We start from the raw sequence: 19,167 nt of genomic DNA, 5'->3' as shown, positions 1-19,167 counted from the left end.
GGTACTTTTAAAATCTAGATCTACCAATATCTTGCTAAAAGACTGAGGCTAGAGTTATATCTTCATTGCAGAAAATCCAGCTTCATCCCTAGTTAGTCTGAGTGACTATAGCCAATCTATGATGCTACTGTTGTAGTGAATGTATTTATTTTTTGTGTCTATTTCACATTTAATGTTAAACTAATGTGCTTTACCAGATGCCAAGTGAACTATTCACTAAAGGAAAAAAGAAGGAAAAAGGTTGGCCAGGTTGCCCAGTGAATGCTCTACTTTGCAAACCGCTAACTCATAGATTTTTTGTCAAACTACTGTTAAGGTTCAAAATATTGGGGATGGAGACAAGAGAAAAAACCACAATAACAACACTGGTCCGGCCGGGTTGAGTCAAACGATGATTTTAATGAACACACGCGTGGGAGATGGACACTGATGCAGACAGCCTCAAAATCTCAAAATGGTGGAGCATTGCTCAAACTTTTATAGCCTCTGGTGCCTCCACCTTATCATACAAAGCCTAAACATTCACATGCTTTCTCTCACACAGCGCCTAAGCTACGACCTTGGCTCCCTGTTTATCTGCTCCTGCTGAAATGGGGCAGAAAACTCCAGCACACTCTGTTCTCTTCTACTCAGACAAATTAGATTTCTTATAACTCAGCAGTATAATGCATCATAAAACAATATCATTCATTCACAACAAGTCAGCAGTTTAATGTAATGCAAATCAGTTTAACTAATGTAATAGTTATCAGCTTCTTCTAATTCAGGAGAATAATGCAAACTAAAACTACATAATAATTCACAATCTTTAATTAGGGGTATAACATGGCATAAAATAATATTATAATCTAACACTACGTTGTCATCATTGAGCAATTTTTGCAACTATCATGAAGAAATTAGCTTGATATGACAAATAGTATAATTAAGAGGAAAACAGTGTTAAAAGTCAACAAGAACATGTTTTATAGGAGCAAGTAAGCTGACTAAGGATAATAACAAAACAAGAGCATAATTTCAGATTGGTTCATAAAACCATTGACAGGAACACAGCAAAGACAATGAGCAACCAAAGAAAAACACTTTTTCTAGTTACATTTGAAGAGTATTCTGTGATTTGTATGTCCATGTTTGGATGCCTTCGTCCTTTTTGTGATTTATCTGATTTTATCTGTAAAAAATAATCAAGTTCCTGTTTTGCTGCCATTTTTACTGATTCCAAAAATATCATAAACCTCAGCCATATGTAATTTACCTTGAAATTTACTAAAAGAAAACAAACATTAGGACATGTGCTATGTGGAGCTTCAGGGTTTTTTTTTTAAATGTGTGAATATTTCAATATATGATCACTAAGGTGGACTCCATCTTTTGAGCCTCTGCCATTTGAAGCATCAGTATTAGATCTTTGTTACCACCATATTGACTGCTAGCAGTGACCAGAGTGTTAAGTTATTGGCTAACATTAACTTAACTGACTGCAAGCACTGAACTTATGATCTTGTTCCGTTTGATACGGTGGCTTCAAAGATGGGGACCAGGTCTGTTCACAGCCAGTAGCTGTCTTGAAGTCAACTTTGGTGCATTAAGACAGCAACGAAACAGGAATAAGATGCAATTACATGCACTTTGTTTGTCATAACGCAGCCGTTAACTGTGACAAATGAGTAGCAATCCCATTCCTGTTACCGTCTACAGTACAAAGAGATTAACCTTGGGTGGTAACAATAAAGGTCAAGGAGAATTGCTTTGTCAGTCTAGTTACACATGTCCGCCAAGGCCTAGTATATTGTTGCGAAGTTTGAAGACGATCCATAAAAAACTGTGGGCAAGTTTTCACATTTTGTTTGACCTGGACCTTTAACTCCACCCAATTGTCACCTAAATTAAATCAGCTAGAACTGTTATTGGGATCTTCCATCACACAACATATGAAAATTATATCCTAAAAATTGTGGACACTAGACTGCTAACAAACAACTTGAACTGATTAGATACTCCCTTCCTTCAAAGGGGGAAATAAATCACAATAATTGCTTACATTCATCTAGATTTGTAGATTTGATAGATAAATTCCTCCACCAATAGTAACATAGTTGCAGGATAGCAGTATAAAATGGCTCAGACACTCTGCAACTTCACATTTACACAGGAGTTCAATTCAATTTCATTTATATATAACCACAACAACAGTTGCCTCAGGGCACTTTATATTGTAAGTTTGAACTACTCTTTTTCCAGGGTGGAATGATTACACAGCATACTTTTGTAATGACTTTAAAAAACATAAGAATAAGGTGCACAAGTTTGAAGTTAATTTGGATGTTCTCTAATCCACATGGCGTCAAAGGTATGCGTACAAACTGAGTGTCATTTTGTAGTTAAATAACCATCCTGCAGCAACTATATCACTATTTGTGGAGGAATTTCTGCTTCTGTTGATTTCTACTGTGGGCACAAACCTGGTCCCCCTTTTCAAACCAGCCACTTCAAATGTAACAAGATCGCAAGTTCATTGCACAGAGTTGCAAATAAATTTGGTTGTGCCATATTGTCCAACCATTGTTTTCCCTAGTGTGACTCTAACATAATGTGTGCGAGCATTGTGACTGGTACGTCACTACCACATGGGCGGAAAGTGCTCCTAGGTTTCTCAGTCAGTTTCGCCACTCTGCCATCATGATCAAAAGACCAAGATGGCAACCAGGAAAATGCTGCGATAAAAGCTTCACAATAGGACCTTACCAATTGGATGATGTCGGGTTGGTTATGGCCATCTTTTACATGTAGTCTACCTCTGGGAACCAGTCTCAAGAGGCCAGTAGAGGTTTGTAACACTTCCATGTTACTTTCATTTTCAGCCCCAGCGTTTGCCATTAACTGCTTGCATTCAGTTTTACATCTGCATCTGTTCTGTCAGACACACATGGGATGTATGAATATGTCATCCAGGTTAGAGTGATTCATTTTTAGCTTCAGCCTTTAGATTAATAAGTTGTTAGTCAATATATCAATATATAATATTTTTGGAGGAAGTAGGAATCACGGTGGCTTTTAAATGTAGGAAAGGTATGTTATTACATTGAGCTCTGAAAGAAAAAGGAAAAACAATAAAAATAAAAAATACTTTGGCACAATCTTGTCATTCAAATTTGATGAAGAGAAAATTTATATATGTGAGCCATATAGATAATATTTCACATAAAACAATGTGTTAATTGGAATGATTACTTAAGAGTTACACAAGTTACAGTTAATAAAGCATTAGGAAAACTGTGGTGAGAGCCAGTGTCAGTCCTCTGGTCTAATGGAAAGGATAGGACAGCATAAGGCAGACAGACATCAACACATTCAAAAAGAGACATAGTGACTAAGCAAAATGACTAAATGTCTGTTTTCCAGCCTCAACTAAACGAACAGTCTGGAAAAACTTGAGTCTGAGTTCATACAAAACAGTTCCAATAACAGGGGTAAAAGTACAAACGCCTCAAAGAAATAAACATTTTGGGCAGCTTGTAGCAAATATGTCAACTGTGCTGAGACCATTGAAATAATATTTTTATTCAGTATATAATCTGGAATATGCAAAGACAGTTGTTATTATCAAGAGGTTTTATTGTTTGTGCACACTGGACTATTGGCTCCAATTTGCAGCAACAATGAATTAAATGTGAGGTGGGAGGAAAGTCACTCATAATGAGGAAACCAGTGAGAGGGTTTTTTTTCGTATCTCAGCAGAACTCCTCAGCATTTAAAGATCATTGTTTAGGTTTTATGGTCCACAACTTCTACTAATTTGCTTTATTGTCTACAGCCACTGTTTCCAGTAACAGTAACAGTGTTTTTACCTGACGCCCGTCGCACCAAACAGACAAAAGTTACCGGCTCCTGAACATTAACTGAAGCTGAGCAGCTGCATGGCTACATAGTAGTGGATATACATCTGTCACTTGGACACCACTTCTGGTCTGTGTCCACCTAAACACAAAAGATCAGTGCAGGTTTCTTGGGAATTGGGTTCAAAATCCAGTTGTTGGGGGTTTTTTTTGCTTTGTTTTGTTTTTTTCAAGGGAGTATGGGGCTGTAATACATAATGTGTGACAGATAAATCACAATAAAGCAGTTAATAGATTACTCTTCCAGCAGCACAGAGAGCATCAGCTAAAATATAGTTTATAGTTTTTGATCAATTCTCTGTTCTTTATAGATTTCTGTCACCTGTTCCTCTGCTGTTGTCTCTGGTTGGGGTAGGGGAGGCTCTGTTGATGATTTTTGTGTGAAGGATGAGTCAAATAACATGTCAAGTCTTCCCTTTTATGTGAGTGTGCACAGTACCTGAAGATGAAAGCCTGTTGTTATGAAGAAAGTTGATAACCACCATCTGGACATCTCTTATCTCTGTCTGGAGTTTGAGGTGTTGCTATAACAGCTAAGCCATTTATATCTACTAAAAATATGGAGGCTCTAAAAGTAGCCCAAATTTACTGCAAGTTTTATGTAATAAAAGAACATTAACTGGAACTTGAAAGCATCATTAGCTGTCATCTATGAATCATCTATGTAAAACAAAGATAATCCAGACGTTTGTGAGTTATGTCTTTCTGAATTTAGACAGGTTCATTCAATTTGTCACATGTTAAACTGGGTTGTTTTGTCTTAGTTTTGTTTACTGAGTGACCTATAACAGGATTTTTAGCATTTTGGCATTTCAGTGAAAACTTAAGTACACCATTTGTGCCTTTAATTAATTAAGAGGGTATAACACAGCGCTGCAATCTTCTCTGCAGATGAATATCCCAGTAAATTGTCCCATGCAGTGCTCAGAGAAACTTAAAAAAAAAACATCTTAGATTCTACTTGTCTTAGTCAGCATTTTAGATGTTGAATTTCATGAGTACAACTAGAAAGACTGAACAAGGATGGCTTTTTTGGAAGGTCTGCCAGTAGAAAATTTCTTGTCTCTAAAATAAAAACATGGCAGCATGGCTTAGATTCACAAAATTGCATCTGGACAAACCACAAAACTTCTGGAACAGTGTCTTTTGAATAGATAAGACCAAAGTGGAGATATTTGGCCAAAATGCACAAACCGCGTTGCAGTCATTGAGTCGAGCATTCTACTCTAGGGGGAAATGTCAGGCCATCTTTCCGAGAACTAAAGCTTGGTCCAAACTGGGTCATTCAACAGAACAATGAACCCAAGCACAACAGCAAAGTCCAGACCTCAACCCACCTGAAGATCTGCAGTTGCATCTTAAAAGAGCTGTGCATAAATGAATGCCCAACACCCTCTGTGGACTGAAGTAATGCCGTAAAAAACAGTGGGCCAAAATCCAATGTGAGAGACAAAAAACAATTTTTTTCACGTTGTTGCTGCTAAAGGTGCTTCTGCAAGCTTTTGAATCAAGGTTTTCACAGGACTGTACCCTGACTCTGACCCCTTGCTAGAAAACGTGATCCCACTGTAGGTGCAAAAGAATTGCAGGATGTTTTTTAATAAATCACATGGAGTGAGTGCCTAAACATAGTCGTAAAAAATAGCATCCAATAAACATTCTGTTGGTCCCATTTCCTAGGTCCCATCAAACCATTCAGTATGAGCTCCTTGGAGACACATGAGGACCCTCTCCAAACTCTGCATATCTATAATGCCTCATTGGCCTTTTAATTTCTTAAATTGCATACAGTTTAAGAAACTGCATACAGTCCTTTGCATTAATTGTAGAACCACATAGCTTTGTGGAAACCTTTGCATGTCATTATGTGTAGCGAGGATCCAACTGTTAAAAAGAACTCTGTTGTTAGAATTTAAATGTGGGAGTTTTCTCCATGAAATGTAAGGGGTGTGTCAAGGAAGGTGTTTATGATTTATATGCGAGTCGGCTAACAGGCTGCACTGCAACCAATTAAATCCAGGTGCCAATTCCTGGAATGCATTGATGGTATGGATGCCCACCAACGAATGAGAGAAACATTTGGCCCTTTACTCCCCTAAACCTCCTTATTCAGCTGCAGTATTTAGAGAAGTTATGGCCACCACGGGCCGCATTCTTCTTTTGTCTTACTGTTTGTTTATAAATGAATATGACACAGATATTCACTGTAAAAGAATGTGGGGAAGCAAAATAAAGGGTGCAAGAATGAAAAGTACAATAATTTACATCGTAGACATATGGGATCAATTGGATCTGCTTTGACCTGCTTTTTTGGTCAAAAACAGAGGAGAAGAAATATTTACGTCAAGTGTTATGTAAGTCTGTTCTGGCTGTTTTTATCTTCTTGGTCAAATTTTCCAAAGCCTGATTCACAGCTCGAGGAGAACAGCTGAATTTATTCTTTTTCATGACCAGTGTCTGCGTTACGGGTCTGCCAGAGATTGTTTTCACATTTTTCCAGACCTAGCTTCTCCTGCCCTTTGAAAATTTCCACGCACAACCTACTAAAATTAAAGTTTGTTTTTTCCAGTGTGAACAAATGCAATGACATGGTTTGACTGTAATAGTGACAGGTAACAATAAAAAGGGAAAACTACTTTTATTTTCGTCGTACATGGTGCAATATTTCTGTTACTTGATGCACCTGCTCTTGGTTAGTTTACAAAACTTTTTGGATGATGCTCTTTCAGAAATTCATTTTGATGACATCTTCAATTTATCTGATGCCTGGACTCCAGTTATTTGAAGAAGCCTCCTATCAACCCCCCCTCGTCCCCTCGTCTCCTCTCCTCCCCTTCCTATTCCCTCTCTGTGTCTCTCCATCTACCCCTCTCTCTCCTCCCCCTCTCTCCTTCTTTCTCTCTGTGTTTTTCTCCAGAGACTTCCAGTTTTTGAACACCAAACTCTTCTTACCTACTGGCCCTCCACCCCACACGCACACTGAGAGAGAAGCACAGGTAAGCTTGCGACTGAGGGCATGGATTTGTGATTTCCTGTTTGAGTATTCTTCCATATTTCTGGGATTACCAAGTGTTACTACAAGGCTTTAGGGCACTGGCTGGTGCTGCAGCAGAGAAGGAAAAAAATACATGTGCACTAACAATTAATGAGTAGAAGTAGGAGTTTGATCATTTGCATTTGGGTGTGTGAGCCTTAGTTTGTTACTTGTTTACATATGTCTGCAATGCATTTTAAAGACTGTGTGACAGACTTTGGTGACTTTAGACTTTGGAAAATAATCTTCTGCTCTTGGATCCAGTGTCTGCATTTTTCATGGGTCTGGATTCAATTATTCTGGTTTTCCTTTGTCTGCAGACTTGAGTATGAAAAGCCATGATTCTGAACGAATATAGATTTTTGTTTTTATATGTGTTAGAGTCATTAATTATGTAGCCAGAAAGCATGTATTTTTAAATGTTGAAAACGTAAAGCGTGCCTTCGAAGCATTTACATCGGCTTTTGTGTATTCTTGGAACATCCACATTATGTTGCTGCTTCAATTCATGTTTTAAAAAACCTCTATCATGCAGTTTGGCTTGTGCTGCAGCTATAATGATGTGATTCAAACAGATTATTAAAATAATCTAGGGCTCAGTGCTCTCCAAATTAGTAATGTCTTCCTTGACTGATCATATAATATGCTTTAATACACTGGGGAGTGGGTGTGGCATTCTCTTGGGTGAAGAGTTATCCTAACAAATTTTCAACTTCAAAGTTTACATTTTATTCTTACTTTTTTTATTCCTTTTTATATATTCAGATTTTCAATAATAACATTTTGATCTTATTTCCTACCTCCCCTTTCTTTCTGTCTATTGGATCTGCAGACACCATGTTGCCTCTGCGTGTACCCATCTTGGCTGTGCTGGTCACACTGTCCCTCTGCCAGTATTATGACTATGATTACCAACCTAATCCAGTGATGGGGCCATCATCGCCCAACTGCAATCAAGAGTGCGATTGCCCATTCAATTTCCCCAGCGCCATGTATTGTGACAGCCGCAAGCTCAAATTTGTTCCCATAGTTCCAACAGGGATCAAGTACCTGTACCTCCAGAACAATCTGATTGAGGAGATCAAGGCAGGAGTGTTTGATAATGTTACTGACACACTGCGCTGGCTGATACTTGACAATAACCAGATCACTAATGCTAAAATAGCAAAGGGCACAATTGACAAACTCTCAGGCCTGGAGAAGTTGTTCATCAGCTTCAACAACCTTACAGAGCCAGCCATTCCTCCCTCAAAGTCCCTTGAGGAGCTGAGAATTATGAACAACAAGCTGTCCAAATTTCCTTCTGGACTCTTGACTGACAAGGAGAATTTGACCTCCATTCACCTTCAGCACAATGACCTAACCTCTGAAGCCATTTCAGGGGCTTTCAAAGGGCTAAAGAAGCTGCTGTCACTGGATGTAAGCCACAACAAGCTGAAGAAGCTCCCAGCTGGTGTTCCCAGTTCACTGGTAATGCTCTATGCTGACTACAATGTCATTGAAAGTATTGGAGCAGGATACCTGAACAAGCTGCCCTCACTTCAGTACTTGAGAGTCTCACACAACAAGCTGGTGGACTCAGGGATCCCTGCTGGAGTGTTCAATGTGACATCACTGCTGGAGCTTGACCTCTCTTTCAACAAACTGCAGTCTATCCCTGAGATCAACGAGCAGTTGGAGCAACTCTACCTTCAGGCAAATGAAATCAACAGTGAGTGATCAGCATTTTAACATCACAGGATTCTAAATGTTTTGCCTTTTTTGTTAAAGTTTTTTTAGAACAGCATCAAAGTTCGAGTTCCTGTGTTCTCAATGAAATATCTAAACATGTGAAAATAATACGGCCAAGGTTAATTGGTTAGTTAGGCCAGTTTTGTGCCAATTATACACGCATGACTGGATAGCTTAAATGTGGGCGTGGCTTATCAAATGTAAAACCAGAGAGAGGTTCTAGGTTGAAGCCATTTAGTTTGTTCATGGGTATTGGCATTACCATTTTCCAAAAGCAGAGTAATTGATACAAAGTTCAGAACTTTCCAAACGATCCTTTTTAAATGTTTTCTAACCAGATGAAAGATTAACAGGCTAGCATGTCCAGTTCTCTGTGCCAGTCATGTGACACCCAACTATGCTAAACATCCATATTATTAGATCAGGAGGAAGGGAGTAATTTAAACTAACTAACCAATTTAAACTGTAAATATAAATAACTTATTTTCAGCTGAAATCTGAAAACAAAAACATTGTGTAAAACAAAATGACATTAAGTAGGATGCTGGCTACAGCATGAGTGCTTTTACATGAAAAGAAGGGTTAAACTGTGTATATTTATGTGACCTGAAATGGAGAAGAAATGGAGAAGTTTACATTGGTAACACAAGGTAATGTTTTGTTTTGTTTTTATTTCACTTTATATTTAAAGCCATTGATATTTAACCTTATTATTATTATTATTATTATTATTATTATTATTATTATTATTATTATTATCATCATCATTATTATTAAAAGTGTGATTCTTAGTAGAAGCAGCAGTGTGATTGCAAATGCACAATTCCAACTCTACAGCATGTGCAAACAAGCATTGTAATGCAAATGTTCATCAAGGTTCTTTTAAACTATAGACTGCAGGCATGTAAAGGATGGACATAGCGACTATGGCATCTCTGATTAGTTATTGACAGTTCTGAAGTCTTGAAACTCTCGTTTTTAGTCATATCACTTTGGCTTTTTAAAAACTGACATAGCCAAGTTTGGGGCTAACATGCTAAGGCTAGCACTAGCTTGTTAGTGATATATTTTGGGATGCCAACTTTAACTACCTAAAAAAAAAAGCTTAAATGTACTTAACATAAAAACTGAACAGCATTACACTGTTTTTTAAGTATCTTATAACTCAAATTAAGGGGTGGATCTGAGCGACAAAGCAAGGGCAGTTAATGCACATATCAGCAACATGTCAGTTAAAACGTCGCCATACCCCAATGCATTCTCTGCTTTATCATCCATTTTTCTCGCGATATAGCCATAATTAAGAAAAAGAAAATTCCCCCTATGATGAGGGGAAAAAGCAATTGAGGAAAATGAAGGGTCCTTTTCTCAAAGACTTCAATGCAGCTGCAACCAGAGCAGTTGAAGGAATGGTAATTTGGCACACCTCCAAGGCACTTTTGTCATTCTCTTTACCAGGTTAAGGGGTTGAAAATGTAAAAAAAATATATTAAAAAAATCCCTACTGGCAGCTATAACGATCTCCACTTTTTATCATTTGTAGAGTTTGACCTGTCAAGTTTCTGCAAGCACATGGGACCTCTGAACTATTCACGTCTGAAGCATCTGCGTCTCGATGGAAACAACGTCACTCACAGCAGCATGCCAGCTGACGCTGTCAACTGCCTGCGCCAAGCCTCAGATATCATGTTCGAATAAGGACCGGCTCTTCTCTATCATCATGACAAAGCTCAGCCCATAACCTTCTGGATTCACATGTCCTAATAATACGTCTTTCGTAGTACTGCCATGCCTTTGCATGTCCGACATAGGTACTAGATAATCTGGGAAACATTGGCCAAGCTTTAGAACAAATCTATAGCTTAGCCAATGTGTGATACAAAAGAAGGCATGCACGTGCAATCAGATCAATAAATTCAACAGGCATTAAACAAATATTCCAAATGACTCATTGTCAATATTTCTACATACCAACCAATACTAAATCACGAAGTTTAAAAAAATTGAAATGCACACAATCTAAAAATAACCGAAAACTCCATGAGATGAATAACTATTATGCTTTGGTTATAACACACACTTTAAACATTCCAAACTTGTTTTTGAGCACACTGAATAAAGACACAATATAATAATACCGAGAGTTTTCCAATGTCTTAATTCAGCCCTAGTGTTCTCTTTTTCCTTGTCTTGTATGTTTCAGTGTCTAGCATGTATAATATAATCAGGGGGATTTTATTATTAATAATAATCCATTGCTGTGCAAAGGACCAGCACATAAGGACTGCATACTTGGATTTAATGTGTAGAGTAAGAGGAAAATGGGGGTGGGTGGGTGTATAATAGCAGCTACGTTGCAGTCGTGTTTTCATCATAGCGGTTTTAGGGAATATATCAGTGTTGTGAACGTGTCTGCCTTTATATACTGCATACTTTAAACTGGTTTGAAACAAATTTTTATGAAGTCCCAATGACTGACTTTTGTTTTGGGTTTTTTTTACTGAATAAACGATAATTGACTAAGAAATGTCTGTTTTCTCCTAATAATTAACTAGTTCTTCAAAGGATTAGAATTCTGTTCAGAATAAATTACTATTAAAGCTGATATGTTTCTCTGTTTAGTTGTACCTTGTGATGTTAGAATGATGTAATCTCGAGATTAGATTGTTTCTGTATACTAACTAAAGCCTAACTATTTGCTGTCATTCACATTACTAATTTGTATACAACATTTTCTTTACTTGCATGCACCCTTTGGTGCCACTCTTTGAATAAACTACAGCTTTTGCAGTTAAGGTGCTTTCATTACTATGTTGTTGTTGGTGTTTAATACTGATAAATGTTTCTTACCAGCATTACATCAAAATGGCACCAATTTCATGTTGATCGAATGGTGTGTCTATTTTATTAGGTTACTACATCTGTCTAGTATTTTCTTTCCTTTTTTCATGACTTCTTTTGACACCTTTGACTCAGTAACTGTTCATGGATTCACTGTAAGAAAATTAAACACAGTTGAACGAACTATGTTTGAACATATTTTCATGATATCATTGGTAAGCCTGCCTATATGTAAGCCTATAAATAACTTACAAGTCTTACTTAGTGTAAATGTAAAGAATTGAGTTAACTAATCTGACATCCTGTATTTGGGACTTATTTCCTAGAAATGCTGGGGGTGTGTCCCAGAAGCAAGGGCAAAAGGGGAGTACATGAACTGGTTGCCAGTTTGTTGCAGAGCTAATACAGGAAGACAGATAATCATTCATACCCACATTCACGCCTATTGGCAGGTTAGTCTAAATTTCAATTTTGTAACACTTGTAAAAAATGTGTGAGTTTTATAGGAATCTTTATAAGTAAGTACATGACCACTATTGAGTTATGGAACTGCAAAATGAGTGGAAGAAGAACGACTAATGAAATAGACCCTTAAATAACATCTTATAAGATTTCTATTATAGTCAGAAGATTCTTTATTTATTCTCTGAGGCCTGCTAGTATTCTTTAAACATACTATTTACATTCAACCTTTTTCAAAGCACAGTGCATAGTGGGCTTCAACGTCATCTTGTTCCAGCAGGTTTCTCTCTAGCCATTAATTTAAAGGAGCTGCACAGTCAACCTATCGTGTATATTTCTATTCAGCTGTGCAAAACAGCTGTGCTGGTCCACGAGGTAGGCAGGGGTTGCAGGGTTTTGCTTGATATAAGCTTAAGTGGAAATAATTTTTGCTGTAAATCTACCCTCCCAGCTGTCTCAAATAGAAACCACAAGTGGCTGAAGATTTCAAAATTATTGTTTTTACAGTAAAGGTTCCTTGTGGTCCTTCAAAACAAAAAGGGAGGACTCACCACTCTTACTTATCTCACTGTTCAGTAAGGTCTATTTTTAACTTCCTATTTTCCTGTCAACTGTGATAAACATGATTATTATTGTTATTATTATGATTACATACCCTCTGCAAAGAAACTGTAGAGAACAAAATAGGCATCACGTTTTATGTTCATCTTAAGAATGATGTGCTTTCAGACTAACAGTGACTCAGAGTCTGAGAAATGTGGGATTAATGGTATGAAGGAGGAAAAAAACATAAAACCCACACATTCCTTTCCAGAGAGGTACAATCCATTTAAACATGCTGACTGAATGTTAATATAAAGTAGATGTGTTTGGAAAGTTGTATGCTTTCTTTTCCTTCACAAGAAAATGTATCATTATTAAATATGAGATTACATATACAGTCATGTGATAAAAACTGGACTTTATTCAGTCCTGTGAAAAATAAGTCCAACCCATGATTCAGTAGCTTGTAGTACCACCTTTAGTAGCAAAGACTTGGAGCAATCCTCGTCTCTAAGACTATCAGTCTCTCACATTTGTCGTGGCGGAATTTTAGCCCGCTCTCTTTACAATGTGGCTTCAGTTCATTGGTTTGTGGGCATTTGTTTATGCATAGAGGTTTGTTGGCATGCACAGTTCTCTCATGGTCCCACCACAACATTTCAATCATACTGAGGTCCGGAATTCAACTGGGCCATTGCAACACCTTGATTATTTTCTTTTTCAGCCATTAGGTTGTGCATTTTCTGCTCTGCTTTGTATCATTGTCGTGTTGCATGACACAGTTTTGGCCTAAATTGAGCTCTTGCACATTTGACTGTATACTTCGGTATACAGAGGAGCAATGACTGCAAGGTGACCAGGTACTGTGGCTGTTGAACAAGTCCAAATCATCACCCCTCCACCTTCATCCCTGATATTGTTGTGCTGATATCCTGTGTTTGGTTTTTGTCAGGCATAGAGCAAACGTGTCCACTCTGGTCTGGTGTGTCCAAAAGACATTGTTTCAGAGGCCTTGTGGTTTGTTCAGATTCAACTTTGCAAACCCAAGCTGTGCTGCCATGTTCTTTTTAGAGAAAATAGTCTCTTTTTTTTCTGGTGACCCTTCCAAACATACTCATTCAGTCTTTTTCCTTGTGCTGTCATGAACTTTAACATTTTGCTAACTGAAGCCTGTAGAATCTGAAGTATAGCTCTTGGGGTTTTTTTGCAGTTTTTTAGGTTCTACATGGTCTGACCTTGGGGTGAATTTGCTAGATGCCCAGTACTGTGAGGTTGTGGCATTATATTAACACAATTCAATGCTCCATACCATCAAACTGACAAAGCCTCTATTGTCATTTAGGTGGTCACACTTTTAATTAATCAAATGCATTTGATTAGCTGCTACTTACCATCTTAATTTCCAAGGAAGCAGTAAGGGTGTGCCTGTAAAGTCCTTCTTTTTCGCATGAATATATGAGATGTTTTCAAGGCGTCAAAGACACAGCTACAAAGTACACTTATTAACATATTTACTTTGTATCTAATTCAAACGGTCGCTTTAATAAAAATGTAACCTTAATTCCTCAATTACTTAATTGCATATTGTGTTTGTATATTCTTCTCACCATGAGGTTAAACTGCAGATCTTAAAAGGACCAAAAGGTGCCTATATCACCAGAAAAATTATCCTCAGAAGAGTCTTGTCAGAGGCTAAAATGCCCAATTTTCATTATCTGTTCCTGTTTTAGAAATTAAAAAAGATTGTTTATAAATCTCTGCAAGCCTCAACACAGCAGAAGTTTCAACATGTACAAAATATGACATTTTTTTCAATTCAATTCAATTTTAGTTATATAGCACCAAATCACAAAAACAGTCGCCTCAAGGCGTTTTATTCTATTGTAAGGTAAATCCTACAATAATACATACAAAGAAAAACCCAACAATCATATGAGCCCCTATGAACAAGCACTTTAGCAACAGTGGGAAGGAAAAACTCCCTTTTAACAGGAAGAAACCTCCGGCAGAACCAGGCTCAGGGAGGGGCGGCCATCTCATCTCATTTTATCTGAGAACATATACAGTTTACAGCCATATTTTTTTTTGCAAACAACACCTACGTGAATAATAATTTAAATACATCAATTTAACCGTTTTGGGTAATAATCAGAATTTAGTCAGATTTTAGGTTTGCATCTACAAAATTAACTAATATTTGATTCCACTTCATTCTAACTGCACATTCTGCTCATATGAGATCGTTTACATGGCAACTATTACAGCTGCCAAATATCATTCTGAACATGTTGTCAGACTTAGATTAAGCCTGAGGTTTGGCTGGTTTTTTATTTTATTTTGAGCCTTGCTTGAGTCTTAAGCAGCTGTAGATAATTTCACAGTGATTAACTCTCTCATCTATAATGTATTTAATGCACACACCTCATTATCAATGTGCATAATAAATTAGTAACACGCATACTGACTCTAGGTATGTACTTAAAATTCACTTATTACAACTTACACAGGATCACCAGCGCCTTTGCAAAGCTTTACACGAACTGTAACAACACTGCTAATCTTGGCTGATAAGCACCATATGCGCTGGAACAACGTCTTTCTTGGTGCATTGGTCTAGGTTTTCTTATTAGATCAGACACCATTTAAAGAGAGTAGGTTAGTTGATTATACGTGGCACTTATAGCTATTATGTAAACTGATTCCAGATGTCCCATTTGACTCATGCTAGGCTCTTATAATTCAATCCTGCTGTAAACGTCAGTTTGACCCAATTATGAAAAGTTATCTGTCTGTCGTTGGGTGCTGGAAATACACCACTTCCCAATGTCATCCAGTCTGTTTTAGCTATTTTTGCTCAGGTAAACCTGATACAAGTCTGGAGGTAAAAGAGTTAGCTGTTGCCTCACCGCTACCACCATTACAAAATGTAACATGTTTACTTTAACAGCTTTTTCACATCTCTAATGTTTTTATACAATCATATTCCAAGTGTAGGACAATTTCCTCCTTTTCCTCCTGTGCCGCCCCTATTTAAATCTTAGGTAGAGCTCCTGCTGCCTATGTCTAGACAATAAAGTCTTTTATAAAACCTTAAGCCTAATATCTTCCTGCTTGGGATGGCAGGTGAAAGTATAATCAGCTGTTGTAGCCTGTCGACCCAGTTTCATAGATCATCCTTCAATCCAGACTGCCTCCAGCTGTTCTTTTTGTTTATCGCTATTTTACTCATAAACTGTGTCAATCAACAATCACCCCAGTTTTTGTAATTTCCACTAAGCTTACACACTATAGTTCTCTTAAAAAGGTTTATTTTATTTTTTTTCACCTTTTGCCATTTAATAGGAATAAATAGAACAAAGTAGCATACCTTTTCATGGAAAGCCTAGTATTGCAAAAAAAAAAAAAGAAGAAGCCCAGCTAGAACTGCAAGAACAAAGTGAGTTGAAATGTGCACACCTTTTGTTTGATTTAAGTCTTCATGCTTGGTTTGGATACCCATGGATAAATATTTGCCAACATCACAGTGAAAAATATATAAATGCTTGCATTAGAACAATAAATTGATGTGTATCATGTCACATTTACTAAAATAACAGTTTTCCCTGCAATGTCTTTCTACTTTGAGTGGTTAACTTTAATTGCGGTTTGAGACACAAGGAAAATCTTTGTCTTCTGCAGTTGTTTTTGCAGTGAAACAGTGTAAAATCTTCTCCAGTACAATCTAGGTGAGTAAAATTGCTGAGTGTAATTATGTTATTTTTGTAGATAGTGCCAACAGTTGCATCAAGGTACTTTATAGTAAATATCCTATAATACCCTATAATATCCTATAATAATACAGAAAAAATGTGTATGTGCTTGTATCTGATTGTATGAGCAATGTAGGAGAAACAAAAACAAGACTTTCTGTGAAAAGCTGGGTGTAAAGTACCATCTAACCTCACCTTGCACCCTAGAAAATGTACCCCAAGGCATTTGAGCTGAAATGAGCCATAACTAATCATGTGTCCATCCCCCAGAGTTATGAGTAAAGAGCAAAACATCCATTTAAAGGTGGGGTGACATCAGCTTAACTGTCAATCGTTCAAGCATGACTTCATGTTCTATAAAAAAAGGAAAAAAATGGGGGGAAGACAAAAAGATGCAGAAAAAAAATGCTGGGCTGGCAAAAAGTAGGCAACACAGACTTCTGAAGGGACATCCCAGCTCGCACACAATCGTCCTCCCACCAACAACACACGCTCCATCTTCTCGGTTGCACCGGTGACCAAGGTGCAGCCTTGGGGGAAATCAAAAGAATAACAATACAAGAAACAGGGCTAGGCTGGGCTTTTGCTTCAGACCACTGAGACTGCAGACAATCATCAAAGCTAATCATTGGAGGAGCACAAGAACCAAAACTCACCTGGTCGAATGAAAAGCAGGTAAAGATGATTTTGGCTTTCATTTACAATGAGTCTGTTTGAGAGAGTAGTGGAAAGAGTTCAGAGAATTTGCAGATTTCTGATGAGATTGCTCTTTATCTTTGATATGGCTTCACTTTACTAACCTCTATTTAAAAACCTACACTTATTATCTCTTCTTATGATCATGATTGAGCTGGGCACTTTTTAAACCAATTTAAAGCCGTTTTACTAACACACTCACATCTAGAAAGGACTGAACCGCAAAGAAACAACTGTGGTACTTTTGAAGTTTCCAAATAAACATCTTGGAAAGTCGCATTTACTGCCAAACCTGTTTTTTTTCACGTAACAATTACCCATAAAAACATTTTTTTTGTCCTTTGTGGACACAGAAAGTCATGCCAACTCTTCCAAATATTTCAAAGTCATGAAGAGGATTTCAACAAATGGAAATAATCATGCAAAACTCATACATTGCAAATAAAAGCCATTGTGTAATTAACATAGCTGGCTCTGACACAAAGCCCCTGGCAGGAAGCCCCTTAGTCTGTCAGGCAGATATTACCCAACATTTGTTTTTAGTAAATACAGTTTCCACTTTGCAGATCTATGAAGCCATGACTCATTAAAAACTAAAAACAAAATAACAATAGACGATCTCTTAACCTTTTAATACAGAGAGCATTTCTGAGACCTTAATGTGTTTAGCTTCTCTCTCTTTGGGGGATCCTGTAAAATAGCACATTTGTGTGTAAAATGAATGAATCAAATTGACTTTATCCCCATGTTGCTCATTGGCCATAGTAAAGTAGCACAGGGAAAGCATATTTAGAGTACAACATTAACAGACTGTGTTGCAAGTAAATCAATTTCAGTGTCTGCAGTGTGTGCAAACACAGTAGTCTGATAGAAATGCATCGAATTGGACAAATTGGACAGCTCAACATGCCATTATATGTCTTTTATCACAAGTAAAGGAGCCGCTTTTTGGCTAACCCAGTAAAGGCACTGCTAAGGCACTGAAATGTGTGCCCTTTCAGCTATTCTAGATAGCAACTTGTCTTTTATGCATAATTCCTCCGAATGTGCTTGGGACAAATGTCTGGCTGTTTAACTGATCGTAGAGGATCACAAACATGTGTTAAGGAATAATCACTGTGCACAGGTGCACATTGGAGCTCTAATGGGTTTGCATGGCTGATCATGGATGAGAGTTGCTCCTATCCTCACAAGTGAGCTGGGATTATCCTGTTGTATTCGAGGCTCTGCCGTCACTGCCAGAATTGAGCACAGTCTTATGCTCGCATGTTGAAAGGTCACCAATTCTGATGTAAGCGAGCTTCAGCAAAACATTTTGCAAGGCCAGCCTGCAGTAGAATCTCCTCAGCTTAAGCATGACTTCCCTCCCATAACCTCTCATGTCTTCCGGCAAGGTTTTGTACTTAAGCAGAGTGCGTCAGCTTTGTGCTTGATGCTTTAGCAGTAATGCAGAAAAACGTGCCTCCCCTCTTAATAATGTCAAATTTGCTCAGGAAAATCCTCATGTTTTAAAATTCAACTGGATTGTGGCATTTTCTATGAGTATCACCTTTTGCTCCTTCTCTATGGTAATTTCAAAGTATTGTCCGATTCCTGCAGGTTTTTTAGATAATGCTCTGTTCCATCCCAGTATTTTTGATTAAACTATGGATATTTCTATCTTAATAAAGGAGCATTATATTTCCTTGAAGTCTTATACTACTTGAATTATTCAGAATAAGTTAAACTGAGATTTATATCCCCAAGCAATTCCCTCCCACATTCTTTTTTTCTGCCATCTGTGCAGACAGGGTTGACAACTCTTGACTTTCTGTACTTATTTTAAACATTGATATGGAGGTGGAGATGATCATCTGTACATGACAAATATACTGAGCTGTATGTGTGTGTACTTTTTGTTTATCCCACTAACTGCATTCACATAGTGGACAACCAATGAATAAAATTAGCACAAAAGGTTGATTAAGGACTCTTAAAGTGGCATTAAATCAATTATACCAGCAATGGTTTTACATGTGGAAGTCAGCAAACTAAGGACAGGTATATTTGCATTCTAAGTGTGCCATGGCTCAGGTACTGAAAAGGCTTAGGACAGTACACATCTATTAAGGATTATGACCATTGATCCTGGGAGACTCTAGCTGGCCAAGAGAAGCTTTAACGTCATCCTGAGTGACAGGCTTGCACACCATGAATGAAAAAGCCAGCAGTACAA

The 19,167-nt window shown here is 37.6% G+C and overlaps 1 protein-coding gene across 1 annotated transcript; it reads left to right on the top strand.

Moving 5' to 3' along the window:
* Positions 1-6,782: 6,782 nt before the first annotated feature.
* lum (lumican) lies at positions 6,783-11,685 on the top strand. Its single transcript, XM_026148383.1, has 3 exons — positions 6,783-6,892; positions 7,763-8,641; positions 10,205-11,685. Exons 2-3 carry the CDS (start codon positions 7,768-7,770, stop codon positions 10,357-10,359), a joined length of 1,029 nt encoding a protein of 342 aa, XP_026004168.1. The 5' UTR covers positions 6,783-6,892; positions 7,763-7,767; the 3' UTR covers positions 10,360-11,685.
* The last annotated feature ends 7,482 nt before the right edge of the window (positions 11,686-19,167 follow it).

Source organism: Astatotilapia calliptera, chromosome 17 (assembly GCF_900246225.1).
Source record: "Astatotilapia calliptera chromosome 17, fAstCal1.2, whole genome shotgun sequence".
NCBI classification, from domain to species: Eukaryota; Metazoa; Chordata; class Actinopteri; order Cichliformes; family Cichlidae; genus Astatotilapia; species Astatotilapia calliptera.
The sequence above is the reverse complement of the archived record's forward strand: the minus strand, read 5'-3'. Positions and strand labels throughout refer to the sequence as shown.